A 25,281-nucleotide genomic window follows, 5' to 3' on the forward strand; every position below is an offset into this window, starting at 1 on the left:
CTAACAGCAGCCCTGCATGTGATGGTTCTGTTTCAAATGCTGCTTTATGCATTGACACACCTCCTTAAATCCAGTCTGTCCAGGCAGTATGGTCACCTGCTGACTATCCACAGTCATCTTAACTTTTCAGTAAGACACAGATGTTGAATCCAATGCAATTATACTTCAGCTAATTGCAGTACAGAGGATGTTCTTCCAGTCTTTTGACATGTAGGAAGAGAGTGACTTTCCTAAATCAGTCTCTGTGAAGAACTAACACTGACTGACAGAACATAGAAGAAAGCTGGTGGGGTCTAGCTAGGACTAAACTAACTAGCACTCAACAGGAGGAGAGGACAGAGGGAGAAACTAAATCACATAGATAAACCCGCATACATCTAAGGCAATTTGATACATACAAGACAGAACAGGTGGCCCCACTAACCAAAAGAAACCCTGGAGAGGGCTGACATATGTTTTGTGTTCCATATTATTTGAGTTCATATTGCCATCGTAAGAGTTTATGATTCGATCTGACACTCCGGTTATACTTCAAATTCGATAACACAACTTCTTTAGAGTGCTACTTTTATTGTTTTACCTTTTTCTGAAGAAAAAGGCACACTTTTGAAGATACAACCACTCTTCTGAAGAAGCAGTCACACTTCTGAAGATGCAACTACTCCTCTGAAGAAGCAGTCACGCTTGTGTAGATGCAACCACTCTTCTGAAGAAGCAGTCACACTTCTGAAGATGCAACTACTCCTCTGAAGAAGCAGTCACGCTTCTGAAGATGCAAACACTCCTCTGAAGAAGCAGCCACGCCACGCTTCTGAAGATGCAACCACTCCTCTGAAGACGCAGTCACGCGTGTGAAGATGCAACCACTCCTCTGAAGAAATAGTCACGCCTGGGAAGATGCAACCACTCTTCTGAAGAAGCAGCCACACCTCTGAAGATCCAGCCATGCCTCTGAAGAAGCAATCACACCTCTGAAGAAGCAATCACGGTTTGTAAGTAGCAGTCATGCCTCTGAAAAGGCAGTAAAACTTCTGAAGTAGCAGTCATATTTCAGAAGAAGCAGCCATGCCTCTGAAGAAGCGGTCAAACTTCTGAAATAGCAATCACTCCTCTGAAGAAGCAGTCACACCTCTGAAAAATACCCACAAAACTCCAGAGCAGAAGAGGTCATTTAGACAGTACCCCCTACCTCATTGGATACAGCATACATTCCAAGGTGGTCTGCTTTAAAAAACATGATCTAGGTTGCTGAGGAGCTAAGAAAGGACAGGGAATATTTTTGAAGTAAATATGGGGGGCTGCCATTGCTGACCTGAAAGTATAATAGAGCAGAGTCTCAGTAACAAAGAGAGACTCTTGGTGTCACATGCAGCTTACACTGAGGCTTTGGGGTGATTGGGTGGATCTGGGTATTTAAACTGCCCTTTTTCTGCATTATGTTTAATCTAACAGCCAACTAGAAGCTGGCATTGAGCAGGCATGCCTCTGAAGATGCAGTCATGCCTCTAAGGAAACAGTCACACCTCTGAAGAATATTCACTAAACTCTGGTGCAGAAGAGGTAGTTAGACAACACTCACCTACCTCATCAGATGCTGTATTCCATGGTGCTCTGCTTTGAATACGTGATCTAGGTTGCTAATGAGGTGGCAAAGAAAAGGCAATATTTTGAAAATAAATATAGGGGCTGCCACTGCTGACCTCCTTATTGGGGGTGGATTTACTAAAACTGGAGAGTGCATAATCTGGTGCAGCTGTGCATAGAAACCAATCAGCTTCCAGGTTTTTTGTCAAAGCTTAAAGTGATTGTAAAGTCTAGTTTGTTTTTTCTTTTAAAATAACAAACATATTATACTTGCCTACTCTGTGGAGTTGGTTTTGCACAGAGCAGCCCAGATCCTCCTCTTCTTGTGTCCCTGGCTGGAGCTCCTGGCCCCTCCCTCCTGTTGGGTGCCCCCAGAGCAAGCAGCTTGCTATGTGGGCACCTGAGCAGACCCGCAGCGCCCTGTGTACATACAGACATGGAGTTGCCATTCATGTTTAGATTGCTCATTGGCTGTGATTGACAACAGCGGGGTTTGGGTACATTTTAGGGGGGGGGGGGGTTGTTTTTATCTTCATGTATAGAATGCATGAAAATAAAAAAAAAAAACCTTCTGACTTTACAACCCCTTTAAAGTGTTTGTAAAGGTACAAGGTTTTTTTTCTTCATGTATTCTATGCATCGTGGCAAAAAAACCTTCTGTGTGCACCAGCCCCCCCCCCCCAGCCCCTCGTAAAACTTACCTAAGCCCCCTCACGATCCAGCGATATCCAGGAGAGCTTTGCCTCTCCAGGGACTCGGACTCCTGGTTGGCTATTGGCAGCAGCGGGAGCCATTGTCAATCATAGCCAGTGAGCCAATCAGGAGACAGAGGGGGTGGGGCCAACCCATAGTTCCTTGTGTGAATGGACACACAGAGCAGTGGCTTGGCTCAGCTCCGGTGCCCCCATAGTAAGCTGCTTGCTATGGGGGCACCGGACAGGAGGGTGGAGCCAGGAGCTCTAGCGTGGGACCCAAGAAGAAGAGGATCGGGGCTACTCTGTGCAAAACTGCAGCACAGAGCAGGTAAGTATAACATGTTTATTATTTTAATGACTACAAAATAAAGCTTTACAATTATTAATATTATTATTATTATATAGGATTTATATAGCCCTGGCAGTTTACGCAGCGCTTTACAACTGAAGGATAGACAGTACAAGTATAATACACTTTAATACAGTAGGAATCAGAGGGCCCTGCTCGTTAGAGCTTACAATCTAAGAGGGAAGGTCAAAAGATACAAGATGTAATAACTGTGGGGGATGGGCTGATGGAGGAAATGAAAGTACAGTTGTTAGGTGGTTGCCAGATAGGATTCTCTGAAGAGATGTGTTTTCACGGATCGTCTGAAAGTGGACAAAGTAGAAGACAGTTGGATAGATTGGGGTAGAGCATTCCACAGGATGGCAGAGGCTCGGGAGAAGTCCTGGAGGCGAGCATGGGAAGAGGTGACAAGGGAGCTAGCGAGCAGGAGGTCCTAGGAGGAACAAAGAGAACAAGTTAGAAGCTGATTGGCTGCTATGCATAGGTCCAGTTTTATGAAATCAACCAGCGGTGGCCCGTCCATTGGGGGCGCAGGGGCGTCACCCCCCCCCCCCATCAGTGCATCCAGCCCCATAATCTACATGCAGGGCACTGGGTGCATGGATTCCAATAGGGTTTTTTTTTTAGCACCTGATTAGAGCCAGAGGCTCTAATAGGCTTCAAAAAAGGGTGGGCTCGCGCCCTGAGCCCACCCAGTTGTATGACAATAGCGAATAAACATTTGCTATTATCACACTGATTCTCCTCCCAGCCAATCAGGAAGCAGGTCGTGAGTCCGCTTTCCCGATTGGCTAAAAAGAGAAGTTATTTTACTGGCCATTGGCCAGGAAGAGGGAGGAGACGCACGGCCGGAGGAGACGCACGGCCGGAGGAGACTCACAGCCACTTGGGGAAGGAGGAGATAAGGATGCTGGCTGTCTGGTTGGCCAGCCCTCCATCTGTCCATCCCGGGGGGGGGGGGGGTGGTGGATTTGCCGGGCGGCCCGCAGGGGGGGTGATGGTTCTGCTGCCCCCCCAAATTATCATGCACCACTGAAATAAACCCCTTGGTGTTACTGGCCAAATGGAAAACAGACACATGCTGCCCACTAGAGAACTACTTTGCTGCAAGAAAGAAGAATAGGGCGCAGCAAATACTGGCAGCATAATTATTACCAGACTTTATTTTTTATCTCTGCCTGAAGTACCGCTTTAATACTAAGACGTTTATGAGTCCTAATAGAGCTGTGATAGTTCATTTGAAAAAAAAAATCTATAATGTAAGTACCCTCTCTTGGTACATGTTTGAAACGTAATAAAATATAGATTAAATCTTATATTACAAAGGTGTTGGGAGCTGAAGAAAGTGCTGACCATCGCAATGTTTGCCCTGAGCCCGTTAAGATCTTAAAGTGCCCTGTGTTGAGATATAAATGAAAATGAGTTTTTGCAGCCGTCCAAGGAGCAGAGGGAAATAGTGGTCATCTCATCAGTATGCAAGTAGATGGTATGGCAAGCTAATTATTTAAATGCACAGATGTGCTTCTACGGGCTCAGAGCTGTACTCTACCTGATGAAATTGTCAGGCTGAGACCCCCCTGGTCCCTCCGCATCAATAACTCTAAGTCTCAGTGTAACTGAAGAACACTTGCAGCCACGGAGAGAGAGAGATCAGCGCTCCGCTGCCAGTTCAGCAAAATGTGATGACACAGAGTTTATAAGCTTAAACTTTCGGGTGAGACTGAGGTCTCGCTATCTCTTAAAAAAATCGGTGAGTTGCAGAAAAAAAAAGTGCTGAGTGTCATATCTTTTATATACCTGTATTGTCTGAGAGTGACTGCAAATGCACTGGCCTTATTTAAAGGGTATTTCCAGGCATTAACCAAATATAAGTAAGGGGATACAGCGCCACTGATCCCAATAAAGTGCAAGCAGTGGCGGCTGGTGCTCAAAATTTTTTTGGGGGGGGGGGGGGCACAAACAGAAAAATGTAATAGGCATTGCTTTGCGGCAAAAAACGCTGTAAAAAATTGTGTGACTTTGAGGTCACAAAAGTGTGAAAGGGGCCTTCAGTAATCAAGCTATAGTGTGCCCCCTTTCAATGCAGAGTGACCAGCGTGCCCCCTTTCATTGCAGAGAGACCAGCGTGCCCCCTTTCAATGCAGAGAGACCAGCGTGCCCCCATTCAATGCAGAGTGACCAGCATGCCCAGTTTCAATGTAGAGTGACCAGTGTGCCCCCATTCAATGCAGAGAGACCAGCGTGGCCCCATGCAATGCAGAGTGAACAGCGTTCCCCCTTTCAATGCAGAGTGACCAGTGTGCCCCCTTTCAATGCAGAGTGACCAGCGTTCCCCCTTTCAATGCAGAGTGACCAGCGTGCCCCCATTCAATGTAGAGAGACCAGCGTGGCCCCATTCAATGCAGAGTGACCAGCGTCCTCCCTTTCAATGCAGAGTGACCAGTGTGCCCCCTTTCAATGCAGAGTGACCAGTGTGCCCCCATTCAATGCAGAGAGACCAGCGTGCCCCCATTCAATGCAGAGTGACCAGCGTTCCCCCTTTCAATGCAGAGTGACCAGCGTTCCCCCTTTCAATGCAGAGTGACCAGCGTTCCCCCTTTCAATGCAGAGTGACCAGCGTGCCCCCATTCAATGCAGAGAGACCAGCGTGCCCCCTTTCAATGCAGAGAGACCAGCGTGCCCCCATTTAATGCAGAGTGACCAGCGTGCCCATTTCAATGCAGAGTGACTAGTGTGCCCCCTTTCAATGCAGAGTGACCAGTGTGCCCCCATTCAATGCAAAGAGACCAGCGAGCCCCCATTCAATGCAGAGTAACCAGCGTTCCCCCTTTCAATGCAGAGTGACCAGCGTTCCCCCTTTCAATGCAGAGTGACCAGCGTGCCCCCATTCAATGCAGAGAGACCAGCGTGCCCCCATTCAATGCAGAGAGACCAGCGTGCCCCCATTCAATGCAGAGTGACCAGCGTGCTCCCTTTCAATGCAGAGTGACCAGAGTGCCCCCTTTCAATACAGAGAGACCAGCGTGCCCCCTTTCAATGCAGAGAGACCAGTGTGCCCCCTTTCATTGCAGAGAGACTTACCTGCAGCGCCGGCTTCTCCTCAGTTCCCCGCGTCTCCTCGAGTCCACCCGCCTCCTCCTCGGCCAATGGGACCTGCTTTCTGATTGGCCAGGAGGAGGATCCGTGTGACAATAGCAAATTTTCATTCGCTATTGTCACACAATGGGTGGGCTCGGGGCGCACTGCTCTGCGCCCCAAGTCCACCCTTTTCTGAAGCCTATTAGAGCCTCTGGCTCTAATCAGGTGATTAAAAAAAAAAAACCCCATTGAACTCCATGTGTCCGGTGCCCCGCATGTAGATTAGGGGGCCGGATGCATGGATGGGGGGGGGGGCGGCGCCCCTGCGCCCCCAACGCACCAGCCGCCACTGAGTGCAAGTAGCAACAGAATATGTGCAAAATGTGCAAATGAGTGCCCAATATGTTATTGCAATCCAAATACAAATGATTATATAATAATTGATGTATAGCTTACATAAACGCATCAAAAATGTGCAAATTAGCAAAAAAGCATATATACTGAATTAACAAGTATAAAGTGCTGATCTCAATAACTAGTATAATCTTGCGTGATTCAGTAATAGTGTCGATACACTATCCATGTTTCATCCACTGGATAAGCACTGAGCAGTTTATTTTCTCCTTTGTATGGACTTTTATCTATTTTATTTATATCACAATATATATTATGTTTTTTTTTGCTAATTTGCACACTTTTGATGCGTTTATGTAAAATATACATCAATTATTGATGCGAGCACTTTATATTTATTTAGTAATCATTTGTATTTGGATTGCAATAACATATTGGGCAGTGGGCACTCATTTGCACATTTTGCACATATTCGGTTGCTACTTGCACTATATTGGGATCAGTGGCGCTGTATCCCCTTACTTATTTATTTACTATTTGTATGTGTAGTGATTTCACATGTTTTGATATAGCCGCCACGATTATTAATAATTTCTTTTCATTGGTCACTAATGTGCGAATCCATACATAGTCGCGCCATTACCCAAATATAACCCCAAACTTTTCTATCCCCCTCTATAGCATGTCTCTGCATCATTTTGTTTCTTTTAGTTTGTTTCTGTAGGGAGAAGCAGCCTTTATTACTCCATGTGGCATCATCACCAGGCTTGTAAAATTCTTATAGGGCAAGCAACTGGGAGCTTCTATATATGTAGGCACATCCCCCTCACCCCAAGAACTACATAGTCCAAGAGCCCTTTCCCTATCCATAGGGGTGTATTTATCAAATATTTGCAGACCTATTAGTCCTGCAAAACTGCATGTTAATTCTGTGGGAATGCCAGCAAAATTAAAGTGTTACTCCACTTTTGTTGAGAAAAAAAAAAACATTCCCCTCTGGGTGATCTGTGTACATGACAAGGATTTTAACAAACATTGTTGCAGATTCCTACCTTTTATTATTCTGAAAAAATCATTGTTTGTTCCTCTGTGCCGAGAGGGTTAAATGGGGGTGGTATCATAATTTTCTATCAGCTGTGGCAGCTGCAGGGCTCTAATGAGGAAAGCTGCTTGGCCTGCATCCCTCCCACCTACTCCCATCTATTGGGAGTATCTCACCATAAATTACATTTTTGTTGCAGGGGATGCCAGAAATCTGACTTGTATCTTAGGCAGACTTCTGGGAAAATCGGTGAGCCAATCACACAAGCAGGAAATTATGTTTCTGGGGTGTGGTCAGTATACATTCTGTGTACAGAACACCTCCAGCCAGCCATATTGCATTGCATTTTCAGAACATTACAACAGCTGCAGATTGAGAAGGAAAGGTAATTTTTAATAACATTCAATCACAATATAATTTGTGTCGCAATTGTATACAATATATTATTTTTTCTTTATTTGCTGATTTTTTTTTCCTCACGAAAATGGAGTTACCCTTTAAATAATACTAGACTATTTTCTCTTCATCTCAGATGTTCTTCATTCATAAGAATAGTGTGAATCATGAAAATAATACATTTTTCACCACTAAAAGGAGCTGATGATCATAGTAAATTAATGCTTACTGTATTCACTTTGATCATCAACTCCATCTATTGGTCATATTGCAGTATTTTCCTGATTCATACTGTTTTTAGGATTGAAGAACATCCAACCTAGAGAGAAAAATAATCTAGTAACTTTCAATTTTGCCAGCATCTGCACAGAACATACGAATGTGCATGCAGTTTCGCAGGATGGACAGCTCTGAATATTTATAGATATATAGTCGGGGTAGCAGCATCGTTTTGCTGGGAAATAAATCGCTATTGCCTGTGTAGAGGGACAGAGAGGGGTGCAAGACAGGCAGAGTACTGTAGTGAAGCAAGCAAGACTGACATTTGCTGAAATTACAGTGCAGCAAAGCCACTATGTTCTTAGCTCAATGGGGAAATCAGGAACAAACTAGATTTTTTGCAGATCGTTCAGTGTTTTAACATTTTAAAGAGATAAAACATGGGAAAATGTGCTTGTAGAGATGTACTAAATATGTTATTTTTTATTTTTTGCCCAGATATTCAGTATAAGAAAACCATGGCAAGGGAAAGCCATGGCTTAAGGCCCGTACACACACGCAGATCGTCGTCATACAAACGTCGGCGGACGAAAGATCTGCCGATTGTACGCGTGTTAGTATGGTGCCTCCGACAGATGTCTGCACACAATCTGCGGACAAGAGTCTTTCTTGCAAACATGAAAATTTTTGTCTGGAGACACCAGAACGGACAATTGTTTGCCTGTCAGTACAGAAATCAGCCGACAGACCGCAGATTTGCAAGACTGGGCATGCTCAGAAAATAAAAAACACAGGGAAAGTTAACCATTACATGACATCACTTCTGCAGTCAGCTGAAGTCTGCGGACAAAATTCTTGTGCTGTCCTTGTGCTGTCTTTGCACTTTTCAACAGACACCGACATCCCGGGGAGAAAAGACGAACATTTGTATGACGACGATCTGCGTGTGTGTACGGGGCTTAAGTCTGTGCAGCCAGTCCTATAACCTAGGAACCCGGTAAAGTAGGTTTACAGTTTATACAACAGACAGGTTTATACAACATGACTGTTGTATAAAAAATAAGCAGATGCCCAAACTGTGTACACCGGAAGAGAACACACATGCACTGAGTAGCTGCGAGAAAGTTCTCTTGTCTATTCAGTAACTTACAAAGGCTTTTGTATATGTTAAGAGATAAGGTTAGATCAGGTTTCAGTTGGCTGAGACAGAATACAACTTTATTCCTAGTAAACGAGGTCAGCGCTGGGTATATACCTGGATATTAAATGTTATCTCTATGTTTCCATGAGAATGTGTTCTAGACAATTTTAAAGGGGAACTCTATGTGTATATAAAATACAAAATAGAGTCTCTAAGGCTCCATTCACACCTGGGCGTTTTCAGCTCCAAAAACGCTCAAAAGAAACGTTTCCAAAACGCCCAACAAGTAAAACCCCATTCATTTAAATGGCCCCTGTTCACATCTGAGCGTTTTAACGCCTGAAGAAAAACGCCCAACGCTTAAAAAAGTACATGAGCTTCTTTTTGGGCAGATTACAGGCGTTTTCCATTGGTCTCTAGTCAATCTAAAAATGCCTGCACAAAAAACGCCTGTAAAACGACTATAAAAACGCCCATAAAACGCCTGAAAAAACGCCTGAAACAAAAACGCCCAGGTGTGAATGGAGCCTAAAGCATAACTCTGGGTAAGGCCCACTTGCTCAGGACCAAAAGATGTTCCATCCTATCCTTATTTTTGGGCATGGCAAGAAGGTGACCCAAAGACATACACTGCACCTAAAAATCTGTTTAATGTTTTCTTTTAAGTGTTTAACCACTTCAATACTGGCCACTTTCACCCCCTTCCTGCCCAGGCCAATTTTCCGCTTTCAGCGCTGTCACATTTTGAATGACAATTGCGCGGTCATGCAATGCTGTACCCAAATGAAAATTTTTACATTTTTTTCACACAAATAGAGCTTTCTTTTGGGGGTTTTTAATCACCACTGGGTTTTTTATTTTTTACTAAAAAAAAAAGAAAATTGACATTTTTTTTTAGTTTCTGTCAGTAAATTTTGTATATAATGCATAAAGTGGTCACCGCCTCCATCTATAACAGTAATTTTTCTCCTACACTGATGTGCACTGATGAGGAGGCACTGATGAGATGGCACTTATGGGCAGTGATGGAAGTAACTGCGTTAAAGTAAACGGCGTTACTTAACGCAGTTACTTTTGAGGGTAACGAGTAATCTATCAGATTACTCATTCTCTTCCTGTAACGCCGCTGCCGTTACTTTCGGCTGCGTTACTGCAATTACATCTACTGCCACCAGATGGCAGTAGATGTAATTGTAATTCCCCCTCTCCTCTATGACCGCTGTCTGCGGTACAGGAAGTAGAAGAGGAGGAGACTCAGCCAAGGAAGGAGACACTCGGCAGATGATGATGGCTGCAGAGGGGCGGAGATGATGGCTGTGGAAGCGGAGATGACGGGGAGATGCAATGCTCTGGCAGAACCTGCCTGGCTACATATCCATGGAGGGTTCTGCAAACTATGGAGATGACTACAGCGGGCGGAGGCAGATCGTTTTTCATGCTATGGAGCTGCGGTATAGAGTACGGGGAGATGCACTGCTCTGGGGGGGGGGGGGGGGGGGCTAGTGGCTACATATCCATGCAGGGTCCTGCAAACGTCAGGAGTTGGGGCTGCAGATGAGTGTGCATTGGGCCTGTTTAGTAGTGGGATGGGAGTTAGTTGCTGGATGGTGGATGGCAACCCCCAACTCCTGACGTTTGCAGGACCCTGCATGGATATGTAGCCACTAGCCCCCCCCCAGAGCAGTGCATCTCCCCGTACTCCACACCGCAGCTCCATAGCATGAAAAACGATCTGCCTCCGCCCGCTGTAGTCATCTCCATAGTTTGCAGGACCCTCCATGGATATGTAGCCAGGCAGGTTCTGCCAGAGCATTGCATCTCCCCGTCATCTCCGCCTCCGCAGCCATCTTCTCCGCCCCTCTGCAGCCATCATCTCATAATGGGTTAATCATATCAAGGTATATCGGGCTCGAGAGGCAGAGAGCACAGCGCGCCAGCCCCAGGAGGAGGACGGAGCCAGATGGACCCGGACAGTGTGCCAGTGCCTGCCAGGCCACACCACCTCCAGCAGCCAGTCCAGCACTGCAGGTACCAAAAAAAAAAACCTCACAGTCAGTCAGGACTCAGACCCACACCGCCACCACCAGTGTGCCACACCGCCACCACCACTAGTGTGCCACACCGCCACCATCACCAGTGTGCCACACCGCCGCCACCACCAGTGTGCCACACCGCCGTTACCACCAGTGTTTCATACCGCCACCACCAGTGTGCCACACCGCCACCACCAGTGTGCCACACCACCACCACCACCAGTGTGCCACACCGCCACCACCACCAGTGTGCCACACCGCCACCACCACCAGTGTTTCATACCGCCACCACCATTGTGCCACACCGCCACCACCAGTGTGCCACACCGCCACCACCACCAGTGTTTCACACCGCCACCACCACCAGTGTGCCACACCACCACCAGTGTGCCACACTGCCACCACTCGTGTGCCACACCACCAACAGCCAGCCACTCCAGGCAGCAGGTACCAAAAAACAAAACAAAATAGTTACTCCAAGTCAGGAGGACTCAGGACTCAGACCCCCACAGTGTGCCACACCGCCACAACTATTAAAGATCTCATAGAACGTAATTGCATTATAGAATAGTAAAAAAAGTCGCAGTTACTTTTCTGAGTAACTAATTACTTTTTCATGTGGTAACTGAGTCAGTAACTCAATTACTTTTTGGGAGAAGTAATTTGTAACTGTAACTAATTACTTTTTTAAAGTAAGATGACCAACACTGCTTATGGGCACTGATGAGGTGGCACTTATGGGCTGCACTAATGGGCACTGATGAAGTGTCACTTATGGGTACTGATGAGGTGGCACTTATGGGCACTGATGGGGTGGCACTGAAGGGCACTGATTAGGTAGCACTGATGAGGTGGCACTAATATGCCACACTGATGGGTACTGATAGGTGGCACTAATAGGCAGCACTGATGGGCACTGACTGGCAGCACTGATGGGCACTGACGGGCGGCACTGGTGGGCACTGATGGGCAGCACTGGTGGGCACTGATGGGCGGCACTGGTGGGCACAGATGGGTGGCACTGGTGGACACTGTTGGGCAGCACAGATGAGCAAGAACTGACTGGCATCAATAATGGGCACTGATTGGCACTGATTGGGTGCACTGATTGGCACTGATTGGGTTAACTGATTTGCCATGTTTTTGATGTGATTCTTGTGCATTTAATTTACTTTGCTGTAATCAGGGCACTGTCTGTCTTTTTTTTTTTTTTTTTTTGTAAATCTCTGTTTATTGATTTTAAACAAGAAAAAGACATAACACAACATAGAACACAAAAACAGAAAATCAGCTGACAACAGGCAGGAGCAGGGCCTTACGGGCATAAAAGAGCAGCAAGCTCAATAACGATGCAAATGGCCCTAGCGGGCACCACCCCATCAACTAACCCCAGCAGGCAAACATCCATAGATCTAGGAACCGACACCTTCGCCACTCAATACACCTCAATACAGGCCAGCACAGCAGTCCAGAAGTCCTGAACCATCGGGCAGCGCCAGAAGATGTGCCCAAAATCTGCAGGGGAATGCAAACCGCGCCAGCACTCAGCGGAAGATCCTGGGAAAATGCAAGCCAGCCGTGCGGGCGTGTAGTAGATCCTGTGCAGGAATTTAAAGTGGATTAAACTTTCAGGGCATCAAAGGGGCACAGTTCCCCGCCGGACGTAACATCACCCAGCGTCTTGACCCCCCCTCGACGCACAGATGATAGGGTCAGGTATCGAGGAAAGATGAGGAAACCGAGGATTCCGCCACAGGGGGGAGGCCGCATCTGGTCCCAGGCTACATGTGTCTGTCTGTATGTGTGTGTGGGTGTACATGTGTCTGTATGTGTGTGTACATGTGTCTGTATGTGTGTGATGTCACCCTCCTTCTCACCAAATCTTTAAGAAAGGTGAGTATATTATTAACACACACAGATTCTTTTTTGCCCTTTCATGCAGCATTACCAGATAAGGAATGGAGGTCATGCTGATCAAGTGTTAATTTTGTCGACTAAAATATTTTCATCTACCAAATTAATACTATTTTATTTGACTAAACTACAACTAAAACTAAAATAATTCATATGACTGAAATACGACTAAAACGAAAATGTCATTTTAGTCAAAAGACTATGATTAAAACTAAATCGAAAATTGACATCAAAATTAACACTCCTCTGCTGGCCATTTCTAAACCGTCAATACAATTCCATCCAGAGCCTGTAATAATGGCACATTAAAGTTTAACCACTTCAATACTGGGCACTTTCACCCCCTTCCTGCCCAGGCCAATTTTCAGCTTTTAGCGCTGTTGCATTTTGAATGACAATTGCACGGTCATGCAACACTGTACCTACACCAAATTTATTTCATTTTTTTCCCACAAATAGATCTTTCTTTTGGTTGTATTTGATCACCGCAAGGTTTTTTCTTTTTTGCTAAACAAATAAAAAAAGATCGAAAAGTTTGAAAAAAAAAAAAAAGTTTTTTTGTTTATGTTATAACATTTTGTAAATAGATACGTTTTTTCCTGCACTGATGAGCACTGATGAGCCTGCACTGACAGGCACTGATGAGGAGGGCACTGGCGGCCTGATTGCCATCCCTGGTGGCCATGGTGGGCATCCCTGGTGGTTCTAGTTTCTAGTGGCACCCCCCCCCCAAGCGTCTGCACTGGTTATCAATGCTCTGATTACCAGTGCAGACCCCCCCCCTGTCAGGAGAGCCGCAGATCGGCTCTCCTCTACTCGTGCCTGTCAGGCACGAACTAAGGTAAGCCGATCAACGGCTCTTCCTGTGTACTATGTGACCAGCTGTGATTGGACACAGCTGGTCACATGGTCAGAGATGTATAGTAACTAAGTAGAACTACTTCACTACTGTACTTAAGTACCGAAAGGCGGTATCTGTACTTTCCTAGAGTAGAATTTTTTTCTCCTACTTCCACTTTTACTTCACTACATTTTTTCAATGATTTCAATACTTCTACTCTGATATTTTTTTTTGTTCTGCATAGTTACTCGTTACTATTATAAAAATGACCACTGCCAGAACAGTAGATGGCAGATTTCATGAAGCTCAAAACATGTGTATTATCAGCGCATACGAAAATAAATGCTACTGTATGCATAAATAAAAGCTGCATTTGAAATAATAAAAGACAATATGATGTTCAAACTTTTGACTTCTTTCTTTAATAACTACATAGCACAGTACTTGTACTTTTACTTTCAGTACTTGAGTAGCAAAATTTTAAAAAAAACTACTTGCAATACTTAAGTTCAAAAAATGTTGAATACTTTAGTACTTCTACTCAAGTCACTTTTTGATAGAGCACTTCCACTTCTACTCAAGTCACTTTTTGATAGAGAACTTGTACTTTTACTCAAGTATGGGTTTCGAGTACTTTATACAACTCTGCACATGGTAAAGAGCCTACATCAGTAGGCTCTTTACCGAGATCAGAGATGCGGTGTGTCAGAGTGACACGCCGCATCTCCGATCGCCGCTCTGCACGCCCCCCCCGGGGGGGGCCGCAGAGCGCATTATCCTCCCGCTGTCATATGACGTCCGGTCAGGATAACGCAACCACCTTCCCGCCAATAGGGCGGGCGGGCGGGAAGTGGTTAAACATGTATTGCACTCCCGAATAAGCATATGTAAGGGGCATCTACTAAGCTGCTGAAAGAGAAAAAATTAAGAAAAAGGTTTTTCTTATATTTTTTCTTAATATTTAATGTTGGTAATACATTCAGGTAATATGTGCAGTGACATTACAGCCAACAGAGTTTACAGTTTTTGTGTTTTTTTGTATTTTAAGCTTCTGTATGTCAAAAAGCAATATTTTTGTTTGTTTATAAAACTTGATTTTATTTATAAAGAAGTTCTATATCACAATGGCTAAGCCCCCGTTCACACTGGGGCGACGCTACTTCGCACCGCGACCTCCGAGGTCGCGGTGCGAGCAGCGCGCCGCGACCTCGGAGCGGCCGCCACGGACTTCATAACATTGAAGTCTATGGCGGTCGCCTCCTGGTCGCCCCAAAGAAGCTCCGGACCCTTTTTCTGAGTCGGAGCGACTTGTGTCGCTCCTATCAGAACGGGTCCGCAGCTTCCCTATGGGAGGCGACCTGCGGCGACCTGAGAGGCGATCAGGTCGCCTCACAGGTCGCCCCAGTGTGAACGGGGGCTTAATCTGTGTCTGTAGTGCGTGTTTAAACCTTAATACCGTAAATAATAACATATTATTAGATTTTTACTCCAGGAGTAAATAATTTGTTGGAAATTCTAGAGACATGTTTAAATAATGCATTACAGTTTACCTAAACCCATTCGATTTTCAGTTGACTAAAATGTACTGGAGATTTTAGTTGACTAAAATACGACTAAAACCTTAACAATTCAGATGACTAAAATATGACTAAAACTAAAATAGCGTTTTAGCCAAAAGACTACAATAGGACTAAAACTAAAATGTCAGTTTAGTCAAAAGACTATGACTAAAACTAAATTGTAATCTGCTGCCAAAATTATTACTGCGCTGAACAAGGGGATCTTGACTGAAGTGCAAGGTAACAAAAGAAGCTCAATTCTTGTTCAAATATTTTTTTTCTTACAATCTGTAAAACAAAAGTAGGCAAATGAAGACGTTTTGTCTCCTCTCAAAACAGTAGAAGGCACACTTGTCAGACCCCTATTTTTGTGCCTGGTTATTTTAGGCCAAATTATGGATTCTCCACAGGCTGAAAGTTGAATGTTTCTTTCTGCTGACAGTTACCTTAGAACTACTTCTGAACTCGGTAATTACACTCAGTACATTGTTTCAGGAAGTACATTTTTTATCTTGCTTATAAGATTCAAAAAAAGCACAAAAAAAGTAAAAGTAGTACTTTAAGGGAAAAAAAAAAACATGGCAAGTAATTTTGATACACAATGCTTTAGCAAAGAATACTTTAGTGAGATGTAGCCAGGTAGGGTTTCCATGTCTATGTGTTTTTTAACCACTTGCCTCCACTTAAACCCCCTTCCTGCCCAGGCCAATTCTAATTTTTGAATGACAATTGCGCGGTCATGCAACACTGTACCCAAATGAAATTTTTATCATTTTTTTCAAACAAATAGAGCTTTCTTTTGGTGGTATTTAATCACTGCTGGGGTTTTTATTTTTTGCTGAACAAACAAAAAAAGACCGAAAATTTTGAAAACAACAAACAAACAGTTTTATAGTTTGTTATAAAATTTTGCAATCAGGTAATTTTTCTCCTTCATTTATGTGCGCTGATGAGACGGCACTGATGGGCCCTGATAGGCACTTATAGGCTAAACTGATGGGCACTGATAGGCTGCACTGGTGGGCAGTGGCGTAGCGTGGGTTGTCAGCACCTGGGGCAAGGCAAGTAATTTGCGCCCCCTAACCCGGCTTTGAGGTCACAAAAGTGTGAAAGGGGCCTTCAGTAATCAAGGTATAGTGTGCCCCCTATCAATGCAGAGTGACCAGCGTGCCCCCTTTCAATGCAGAGAGACCAGCTTGCCCCCTTTCAATGCAGAGAGACCAGTGTGCCCCCCTTCAATGCAGAGAGATCAGCGTGCCCCCTTTCAATGCAGAATGACCAGCGTGCCCCCTTTCAATGCAGAATGACCAGCGTGCCCCCCTTCAATGCCGACAGATCATCGTGCCCCCATCAATGCAGAGTGACCAGCGTGCCCCCTTTCAATGCAGAGAGACCAGCGTGCCCCCTTTCAATGCAGAATGACCAGCATGCCCCCATTCAATGCAGAGAGATCATTGTGCCCCCATCAATGCAGAGTGACCAGCGTGCCCCCTTTCAATGCAGAGAGACCAGCGTGCCCCATTCAATGCAGAGAGACTTAACTGCAGCGGCGGCTTCTCCTCAGTTTCCCACGTCTCCTCGAGTCCTCCCACCTCCTCCTCGGCCAATGGCATGCGTTTGCCAATCAGGAGGAGGATCCGTGTGACAATAGCAAATTTTTTATTCGCTATTGTCACACAATTGGTGGGCTCAGGGTGCACTGCTCTGCGCCCCGGGTCCACCCTTTTTTGAAGCCTATTAGAGCCTCTGGCTCTAATCAGGTGATAAAAAAAAAAACCCACTCTGTGACAGAGCCAGGCTGCTGACTCACTCGCTGCTAAACTGACTGAGCAGTGAGGAGAGGAGGCATAGGCGGGGCTTGGCTTGCAACGCCACCCCACCCTACACCAATGGACGGGTGAGGCACAGTCCAGCCCCGACCCACCATTTTCAGCCATAGCGCACTGGACATCTCCCAGCCTAAAGATGGAGGCAGCCGCAGACAGTGTGTGAACTGTGTATGTCAGAGTCAGACAGACAGAGTGACACTGCGGATGCGCCCCCCCAGATGTTGCGCCCAGTGCGGCCGGCCCCCCCTGCACCCCCCACGCTACGCCACTGCTGGTGGGCACTGATAGGCTACACTGATTAACACTGATAAGGGGGCACTGATAAGGCAGCACTGATAGATGGCACTGATGGGTGGCACCGATGGGCACTGATGGATGACACTGAAGGGCACTGGTAGGTGGTGCTGAAGGGCACTAATAGGCAGCACACATGGGCACTGATAGGCACTAATAGGTGGCACTGATGGGTGGCACTGATGGGCAATGATAGGCACTGGTAAATGACACTTATGATGGGGCACTGGTTGGCACTGATAGGTGGCACTGGTGAGCACTGATAGGTGGCACTGGTAGGTGGCACTAGTGGGCACTGGCAGATGGCACTGGTGGACACTGGTAGGTGGGGCTGGTGGGCACTGGTAGGCAATTGTGGGCACTGGTATGCACAATTTGCCCTCTCCTCTTCGGGACCGATGTCCCCCTGACAACAGCTGACAGTGTGAGAATAAAAAAACAGCTCATCGCCGGCTGCTGTTTACTTCACATGATCAGCTGTCATTGGCTGACAGCTGATGACATGGTAAGGGGGCAGGACTGCCCTTACTCTGATCTGTGATCAGGCAAGTTTCATGGACTTGCTGACCATAGAGCGAGCCGGGCGCGCTCCGCAGGGAGAGCGCAGGCCGCTCATGCACAGGAGGATGTCAATGTATGCCCTCCCGGCAATTAAGGTCCGCGCTGTAGTCGTCTTTCGGCTATAGCGCGGGCGGAAAGTAGTTAATCAGTTTTGCTTTGCATTGCATAGATTTGTGATGGGTTTACTTTAGTAACTTGAAAATGGCTTTGCAGTTTGAGAGCTCATACATGTCTCAGCTGTCAGATCCCTATGGAAGAAAGGATTAATGCTGCTGGAAGCCTGCAAACCTCTACAATTCAGTGTATTATTTCCAAGCAAATAATTACCTTCCTTCTGCAAGCTGTTAATGTTGTTTGAAACTCTTGGTGGACCTAAGACAGAAAAAAGTGTATTTAAGTTTCCATACGTCTGCAATGCTCAGTTTTAGAGCTTACGGCATTGACCTTAAAGGCCCGTACACACGTACCGATCGTCGGCATACAAACGTCGGTGGACGAAGGATCTGCCGATTGTACGCGTGTTAGTATGGTGCCTCCGACAGATGTCTGCGCACAATCCGCGGACAAAAGTCTTTCTTGCAAACATGAAAATATTTGTATGCCGACACCAGAACGGACGATTGTTCGCCTGTCAGTACACAATTCGGCCGACAGACCGCAGATTTGCAAGACTGGGCATGCTCAGAAAATAGAAAACACAGGGAAAGTTAACCATTACATGACATCACTTCTGCAGTCGGCGGACAAAATTCTTGTGCTGTCCTTGTGCTGTCTTTGCACTTTTCAGCAGACACCGACATCCCGGGGAGAAAAGAGGAACATTTGTATGCCGACCATCGGTACGTGTGTACGGGGCTTTACTTTACTGCATCAACTTTTGGCCCATCCTGACCAAGTTTGCTTTAATCCCCAACCCCCAACAACATACACTAGATTACCAAAAGTATTGGGACACCTACCTTTAGACCAGGGATCCTCAAACTATGTCCCTCCAGCTGTTGCGGACTACACATCCCATGAGGCATTGTAAAACTCTGACATTCACAGACATGACTAGGCATGATGGGAGTTGTAGTTCCCTAACAACTGGAGGGCCATAGTTTGAAGGCCCCTGCTTTAGACACACATGAACTTTAATGGCATCCCAGTCTTCAGGGTTCAGTATTAATTTGGCCCACCCTTTGCAGCTATAAAACAGCTTCAACTCTTCTGGGAAGGCTGTCCACAAGGTTTAGGAGTGTGTCTATGGGAATGTTTGACCATTCTTTCAGAAGCGTTTGCGAGATCAGGCACTGATGTTGGAGAGAAGGCCTGGCTTGCAGTCTCCGCTCTAATTTTTCTCAAAGGTGCTCTGTCGGGTTGAGGTCAGAACTCAGTGCAGGCCAGTGAAGTTTTTTTTACCCCAAACTGGCTCATCCATGTCTTTATGGACCTTGCTTTCTGTACAAGCCCTGTCAGACTTGTTTTGCCATTTGTGTCCCATTGTGGAGATTTCTCTTCACTTCCTTTCCCATTGCCAAACAGGAAGTGAGATGAAATCCCTGCAAAAGAAGGGAATTCCTTAGAGACCCCCAGGTCATCAGAAGTAATGTCCCCATTGGACGATTTCCCCTCTATTACTTTTCTAGGGACAACCCAAAATTTTTAATTTTCTTTTACTTTCACTTTCAATGATAATGGTAAAGAGGAAAACGATGAATGATGAAACAGGGGCAGAGACAGCAATAAAAACTGACAATCATTCTAATCCCTCTGCACGCTATCCAAAACTAAAAAAAAAAAAAAAAAATGTGCCTTTAGTTATACTTTAAAACAGTGTGTAAGGGTTTTTTACATATACTCAGTGAAGTGTTTAGCCTCAGGTGATACACAGAGGGGAAAAAAATCCTCCTACATAAGTTCAGAGATGTATAGTAACTAAGTAGAACTACTTCACTACTTCACTACTGTACTTAAGTACAGAAAGGCGGTATCTGTACTTTCCTAGAGTAGAATTTTTTTCTCCTACTTCCACTTTTACTTCACTACATTTTTTCGATGATTTCAATACTTCTACTCCAATATTTTTTTTTGTGCTGCATAGTTACTCGTTACAATTATAAAAATGACCACTGCCAGAACAGTAGATGGCAGGTTTCATGAAGCTCAAAACATGTGTATTATCAGCGCATATGAAAATAAATGCTACTGTATGTATAAATAAAAGCTGCATTTGTAATAATAAAAACCAATATGATGTTCAAACTTATGACTTCTTTCTTTAATAACTACATAACACAGTACTTGTACTTTTACTTTCAGTACTTGAGTAGCAATTTTTTTTTCAAAACTACTGGTACTTTTACTTTCAGTACTTGAGTAGCAAAATTAGAAAAAAAACTACTTGCAATACTTAAGTACAAAAAATGCTGAATACTTTAGTACTTCTACTCAAGTCACTTTTTGATCGAGCACTTCCACTTCTACTCAAGTCACTTTTTGATTGAGCACTTGTACTTTTACTCAAGTATGGGTTTCGAGTACTTTATACAACTCTGCATAAGTTGCACATGTTTATCTGCTGTCTTCTTTTCTCTACATCCTTTCAAAGTCCAGAAATGAACAAAGCTTGTCTGAGGGGGCGGAGGGATGAAGTTACACTCTGCAGAGCTTAGTGAGGAGAACTATGAGAGCTGATTGGAGGGAAAGGACACCCCCCCCCCTTCACACAGCACACAGGAACAGAGAGGAAGCTGTCAATCACAGGCTGTGTGCTGGTAATCTCTCCCCGTCACCTTTTTACCTCTTGGTGCCAGGAAAACTTGTCAGAAGTAATTCATACAGATAGCAGAGGAATGAGGCAGCAGACAGAAATGACACTTAGTGCTTTGTATTGAGAGGGATATGCAATGTTCACAAATCAAAGAAGAACCTCATTACATGGCCAGTAACTACTTAGCAACCAGCAATTGTTAAGACAATGAACATTTTGTTTAAGAATTCCTAATATAAAATATAGCAAAAAGAGTCCAGGGTCAGTAGTATGAAAAGTAAAATATAGTGTATAGTGCAGGGGCCAGGAGTGTGTTAGCAAAGAGCAGGGCTCAGGCTTACATAACACAAAGAGTGCAGGGGTGAGGAGTAATGCACAAAGCACAAGGGTGGGTAATGTACAGATCAGTGTACACAGTAGAAGCAAAAAATGTCCCGCCTGTACAAATTCTCAAGTACAAATCCTTGCTCAGTACAGCCCCTTCTCCAAATACACCCCCCCCCCCTTACAGACACACACACACTGTACAGAATTTCCTCTTGCCTGCACTGCCAACAAACTACGACTGGTTGAAGAGAAAGCTTGCTGAAATATCTTCATTTCTTGTCTCCCCTTCTGTGCTCAGTGGCTCCTTTCATTGTCCCCTGTGTTCTTCATTGTCAAATGGTGTGATGGAGGAAACTACAAAGTGCACCAGAGGGTGCCAGCATTCGACACTCCCGGTAGTGTCAAACGCAAAGTATGGGTGAATAAGCTTCTTTATTCAACTGACAGCAAGATAGGTACTGTAAGCATTATTTACCTGGTTAGCGATTTAAAGGGAGCAGGTAAGTAAATGTCCTCTAAGAATTTTTGTGTTTAACCACTTTAAGACCGGAAGGATTTGCCCCCTTAATGACCAGGGCCTATTTTGCGATTCAGCACTGCGTTACTTTAACGGACAATTGCGCGGTCGTGGGGCGCTGTACCCAAATAAAATTGATGTCCTTTTTTTCCCACAAATAGAGCTTTCTTTTGGTGGTATTTGATCACCTCTGCGATTTTTATTTTTTGCACTATAAACAAAAAAAAGAGCGACAATTTTGAAAAAAAAACAATATTTTTCACATTCTGCTATATGACATTCTCAAAAAAAAATTAAAAATCTAATTTTTTTAAATACTTTAGGCCAGTTTGTTTTCTGCTACATATTGTTGGTAAAAAAAATTGCAATAAGCGTATTTTGATTGGTTTGCGCAAAAGTTATCGCGTCTACTAACTACGGGAAAGATTTATGTCATTATTATTGTTTTTATTTTTTACTAGTAATGGTGGCAATCTGCGATTTTTGCTGGTCTGCGACAGATCGGACACCTAACTGACATTTTTGGGGGTACCAGTGACATTACTACAGTAATCAGTGCTACAAATATGCACTGTTACTGTAATAATGACACTGGCAGAGAAGGATGTAACGCTACGGGTGATCTATGAGTTAAATGTGAGCCTAGGGGAGTGACTCTAACTGTGGGGGTGCGTGGCTTGTGAAATTACCATAGAGACATGTGATCCTATATAGAAGGATCACATGGGCTCTATGATCATTTCAGGGAGAAGAGCGGTCAGCTGTGTTTACAACAGCCGACCATTCTTCTCTCTCAGCGGGGAGCGATCATGGGTGTCAGGTGGCAATCAGAGCTGCCTCACCCGTGCATCGGCTTCCCTGCTGCCGAGTGGGGGGCGGGCACTCGCCCCCTAGCTTCCCGCACGCGACCAACATAGACCTACGTCAGTTCGCGCAGGAGAGCCACCCTGCCGCAGTAAATTTGCGGCGGGTGGTCGGGAAGTGGTTAACCACTTCCCGACCAGCCACCGTCTATATACGGTGGCAGGTCAGCAGATTCCTGCAATCTTCTCCCTCTTGCCAGCCAATGCACGGGGCCGGCAGCTCCGATTGTCGCAGGGCACCCACGATCGATCCCAGTGAAGAGAGAACAGCGGTCTGCTGTTGTAAACACAACAGACTGTTGTTCTCTCAGGAATCAATGCAGAGCTCCTGTGTTCCTCCTATTTAGGAACACAGGTATCTGTGTTGATTTTACAAGCCCATCGCCCTCACAGTTAGAAAACACCCCCTAGGCTCACATTTAACTCTTTGATCGCCCCTGGGTTAAATCCTTCCCTGCCAATGTCATTTTTACAGTAAGTGCATAGTTGTAGCACTGATTACTGTAGTAATGTCACTGGTCCACCCCAAAAGTGTCAAAAATGTCAGTTAGGGGTCCGATCTGTCCACCGCAATGTCGCAGTCCCGCTAAAAATCGCAGATCGCTGCCATTACTAGTAAAAAATAAATAAATAAATGAGAATGACATAAATCTTTCCCCTAGTTTGTGGACGCGATAACTTTTGCGCAAACCAATCAAAATACGCTTATTTACCAAAAATATGTAGCAGAATACAAATTGGCCTAAAATGATGAAAAAAGTAGATTTTACATTTTTTTTTTTTGGGGAATGTTTAATAGCATAAAGTGAAAAATATTGTTTTGTTTATAGAGCAAAAAAAAATTGCAGAAGTGATCAAATACCACCAAAAGAAAGCGCTATTTGTGGGAAAAAAGGACATCAATTTTATTTGGATACAGCGTCGCAGGACCGCGCAATTGTCTGTTAAAATAACGTAGTGCCGAATCGCAAAAAATGTCCTGGTCATTACGGGGGGGGGGAAAACCTTCCGGTCCCAAAGTGGTTAAATAGTGAATGGTAAAGCAATGCAGTTGCTATCACTTAAAGCGGAACTTTACCCATAACAACTTAATAAAAGATAATGTTCTCTAGTAAAGCATTATACTGTATGCTTTATACCCCTTTTCTTTTACCCTCTTTATTCAGCCCCTAGGTCTTTTCAGCCGGTTGGACTATATTTTGTACCCCCAGTGACATCTCTCCTCTTCTATGGGAATGGTGGGTGAGCCGCCTGTTCTGTTCCAGTCTTAGGTCAACACAGACGACCATTTATCTACTGGATTTTTATATACCCCTGGGCTGATTTTGTATGTGGAGCGTCTCAATTTGGCCTGGTCAGTAGTCATTTAATTAGATCATACTCTGATATACTGATATATTTATCTACTTTTGTTACATTTTTATATTGTGTATTCATTATCTTATTTTGTATTTTAGAACAACTATGTATACATGCATGTGAGCATCCCTGAAGAAGAGCATTGCGTTGAAGTCTCGAAACGCGTCGGCTAACTCACTCTATTTTTATGTGTTCCATAGAGGTTCTCTTCCTGTTGATGTGGTGTTTCACCTACATACATTTAAGCCCGAATTCCCCTTTTTCCAGGTGATTTTTATTCTGATGTTTAATAAATTTATACTTTATATATGTAGCAGGTTTTCCAGGCATTGGGCCTGAGATGGGTCTGCCATTGTTACCGGTGACACCTTCAGCCCATTTAAGCTGAGTACCCAAGTGTGAGAGTTTGGTTTGTTTTATTTATTTTATATTGGGGATGGGAGAAGGGAATGAGTGGGATACTCCTCTGGCTCAACTAGGTAAAACTGGGACACTCTGTAGAAAATGCCTGTTAGCGCTGTCTTGACGCCAGCTGGATGCCGACCAACGCTTACTGGCACTTGAAAAATGCTTTATTACTGAACTGTGCTCGAACTTGACTTGTAACACACTGGTTAACTCAAAAGATACTGGACTGTAGTAAGACTTGACTCTCGACACTCTACTCGAGGTAGCTCCTTGTAACTGCTTGTGCTGCTGCAACTCTTCAACACTTCACACTGCACGCTGTACACATTAACTCTTTAGGGCCCAAACGCTAGCGCCCTCTTTGACACTTCAGGGTCCTCTCACTAGGCACCCCCTCTGACACTTCAGGGTCCTCTCACTAGGCACTCCCTCTGACACTTCAGGGTCCTCTCACTAGGCACTCCCTCTGACACTTCAGGGTCCTCTCACTAGGCACCCCATTTACCACTAGCTAGCTCCTGGATCCCTTGGACCTTCACCGGAGCGGTCCCCTATGTCAGCTAGGCAGACCCCCAGGGGCAGTTACAGTACTCACGAACTTGGAATGCTTTCCTGAAACTGGGCCCCCCTCAACTCCGCTGGTCCTCGGCACACCAGATCCTCTCTGCAGCTCAGCTCAGCTCTCTCTGTATCCTCAGGCAAGCCACCCGAGACACCCGACCCTTCTGACAGGAGGAGAGACAGCCATACTCTCCCTTCTGGGACTCTGCTTCCCACCAAAGACGCTGCGTCATGCACTCCCCTCAAACTTATACCCACTCCCAGAATGCTGTGCGGCAGAATCTGCCTTTCTGGGGTAGATACAGGCCTGAATGTGCCACTGATTGGGTTTCCTCCACTGCCCAATGAAAACCCTCTCATGGAGCCAGTGTGGAGACTCCCCAATCCCAATAGCAACACCTGGGAGACATGACAGCGCAGCTGAAAATCATGGCCCTGCTGTTAGGCAGCCAAGGCCCACTATACTTTTGCCTAGCACCTACCTTGTAGGGTGCTACATATACATACATGCCTTTGTGCTCTTTGTCTGATATCGCCTATAATAGTCTCACATCCAGAAGGTTTTTCTTCTTCCATCTTCTCTAGCAAGGAACATACATTCCACA

At 45.1% G+C, this 25,281-nt stretch overlaps 1 protein-coding gene across 1 annotated transcript in view; it reads right to left on the reverse strand.

The window, feature by feature from the left end:
- LOC309546508 (uncharacterized protein C11orf97 homolog) overlaps positions 1–25,281 on the reverse strand; it is a 129,248-nt gene that overhangs the window by 20,601 nt on the left and 83,366 nt on the right. The window contains exon 5 of the mRNA XM_082246248.1: positions 18,217–18,261. Within this exon, the coding sequence (XP_082102374.1) occupies positions 18,217–18,261 (45 nt within the window). The remainder of the gene's footprint in view (positions 1–18,216; positions 18,262–25,281) is intronic.

This window comes from Pelophylax lessonae (genome assembly GCF_965119305.1).
Source record: "Pelophylax lessonae genome assembly, chromosome: 2".
Lineage (NCBI taxonomy): Eukaryota > Metazoa > Chordata > Amphibia > Anura > Ranidae > Pelophylax > Pelophylax lessonae.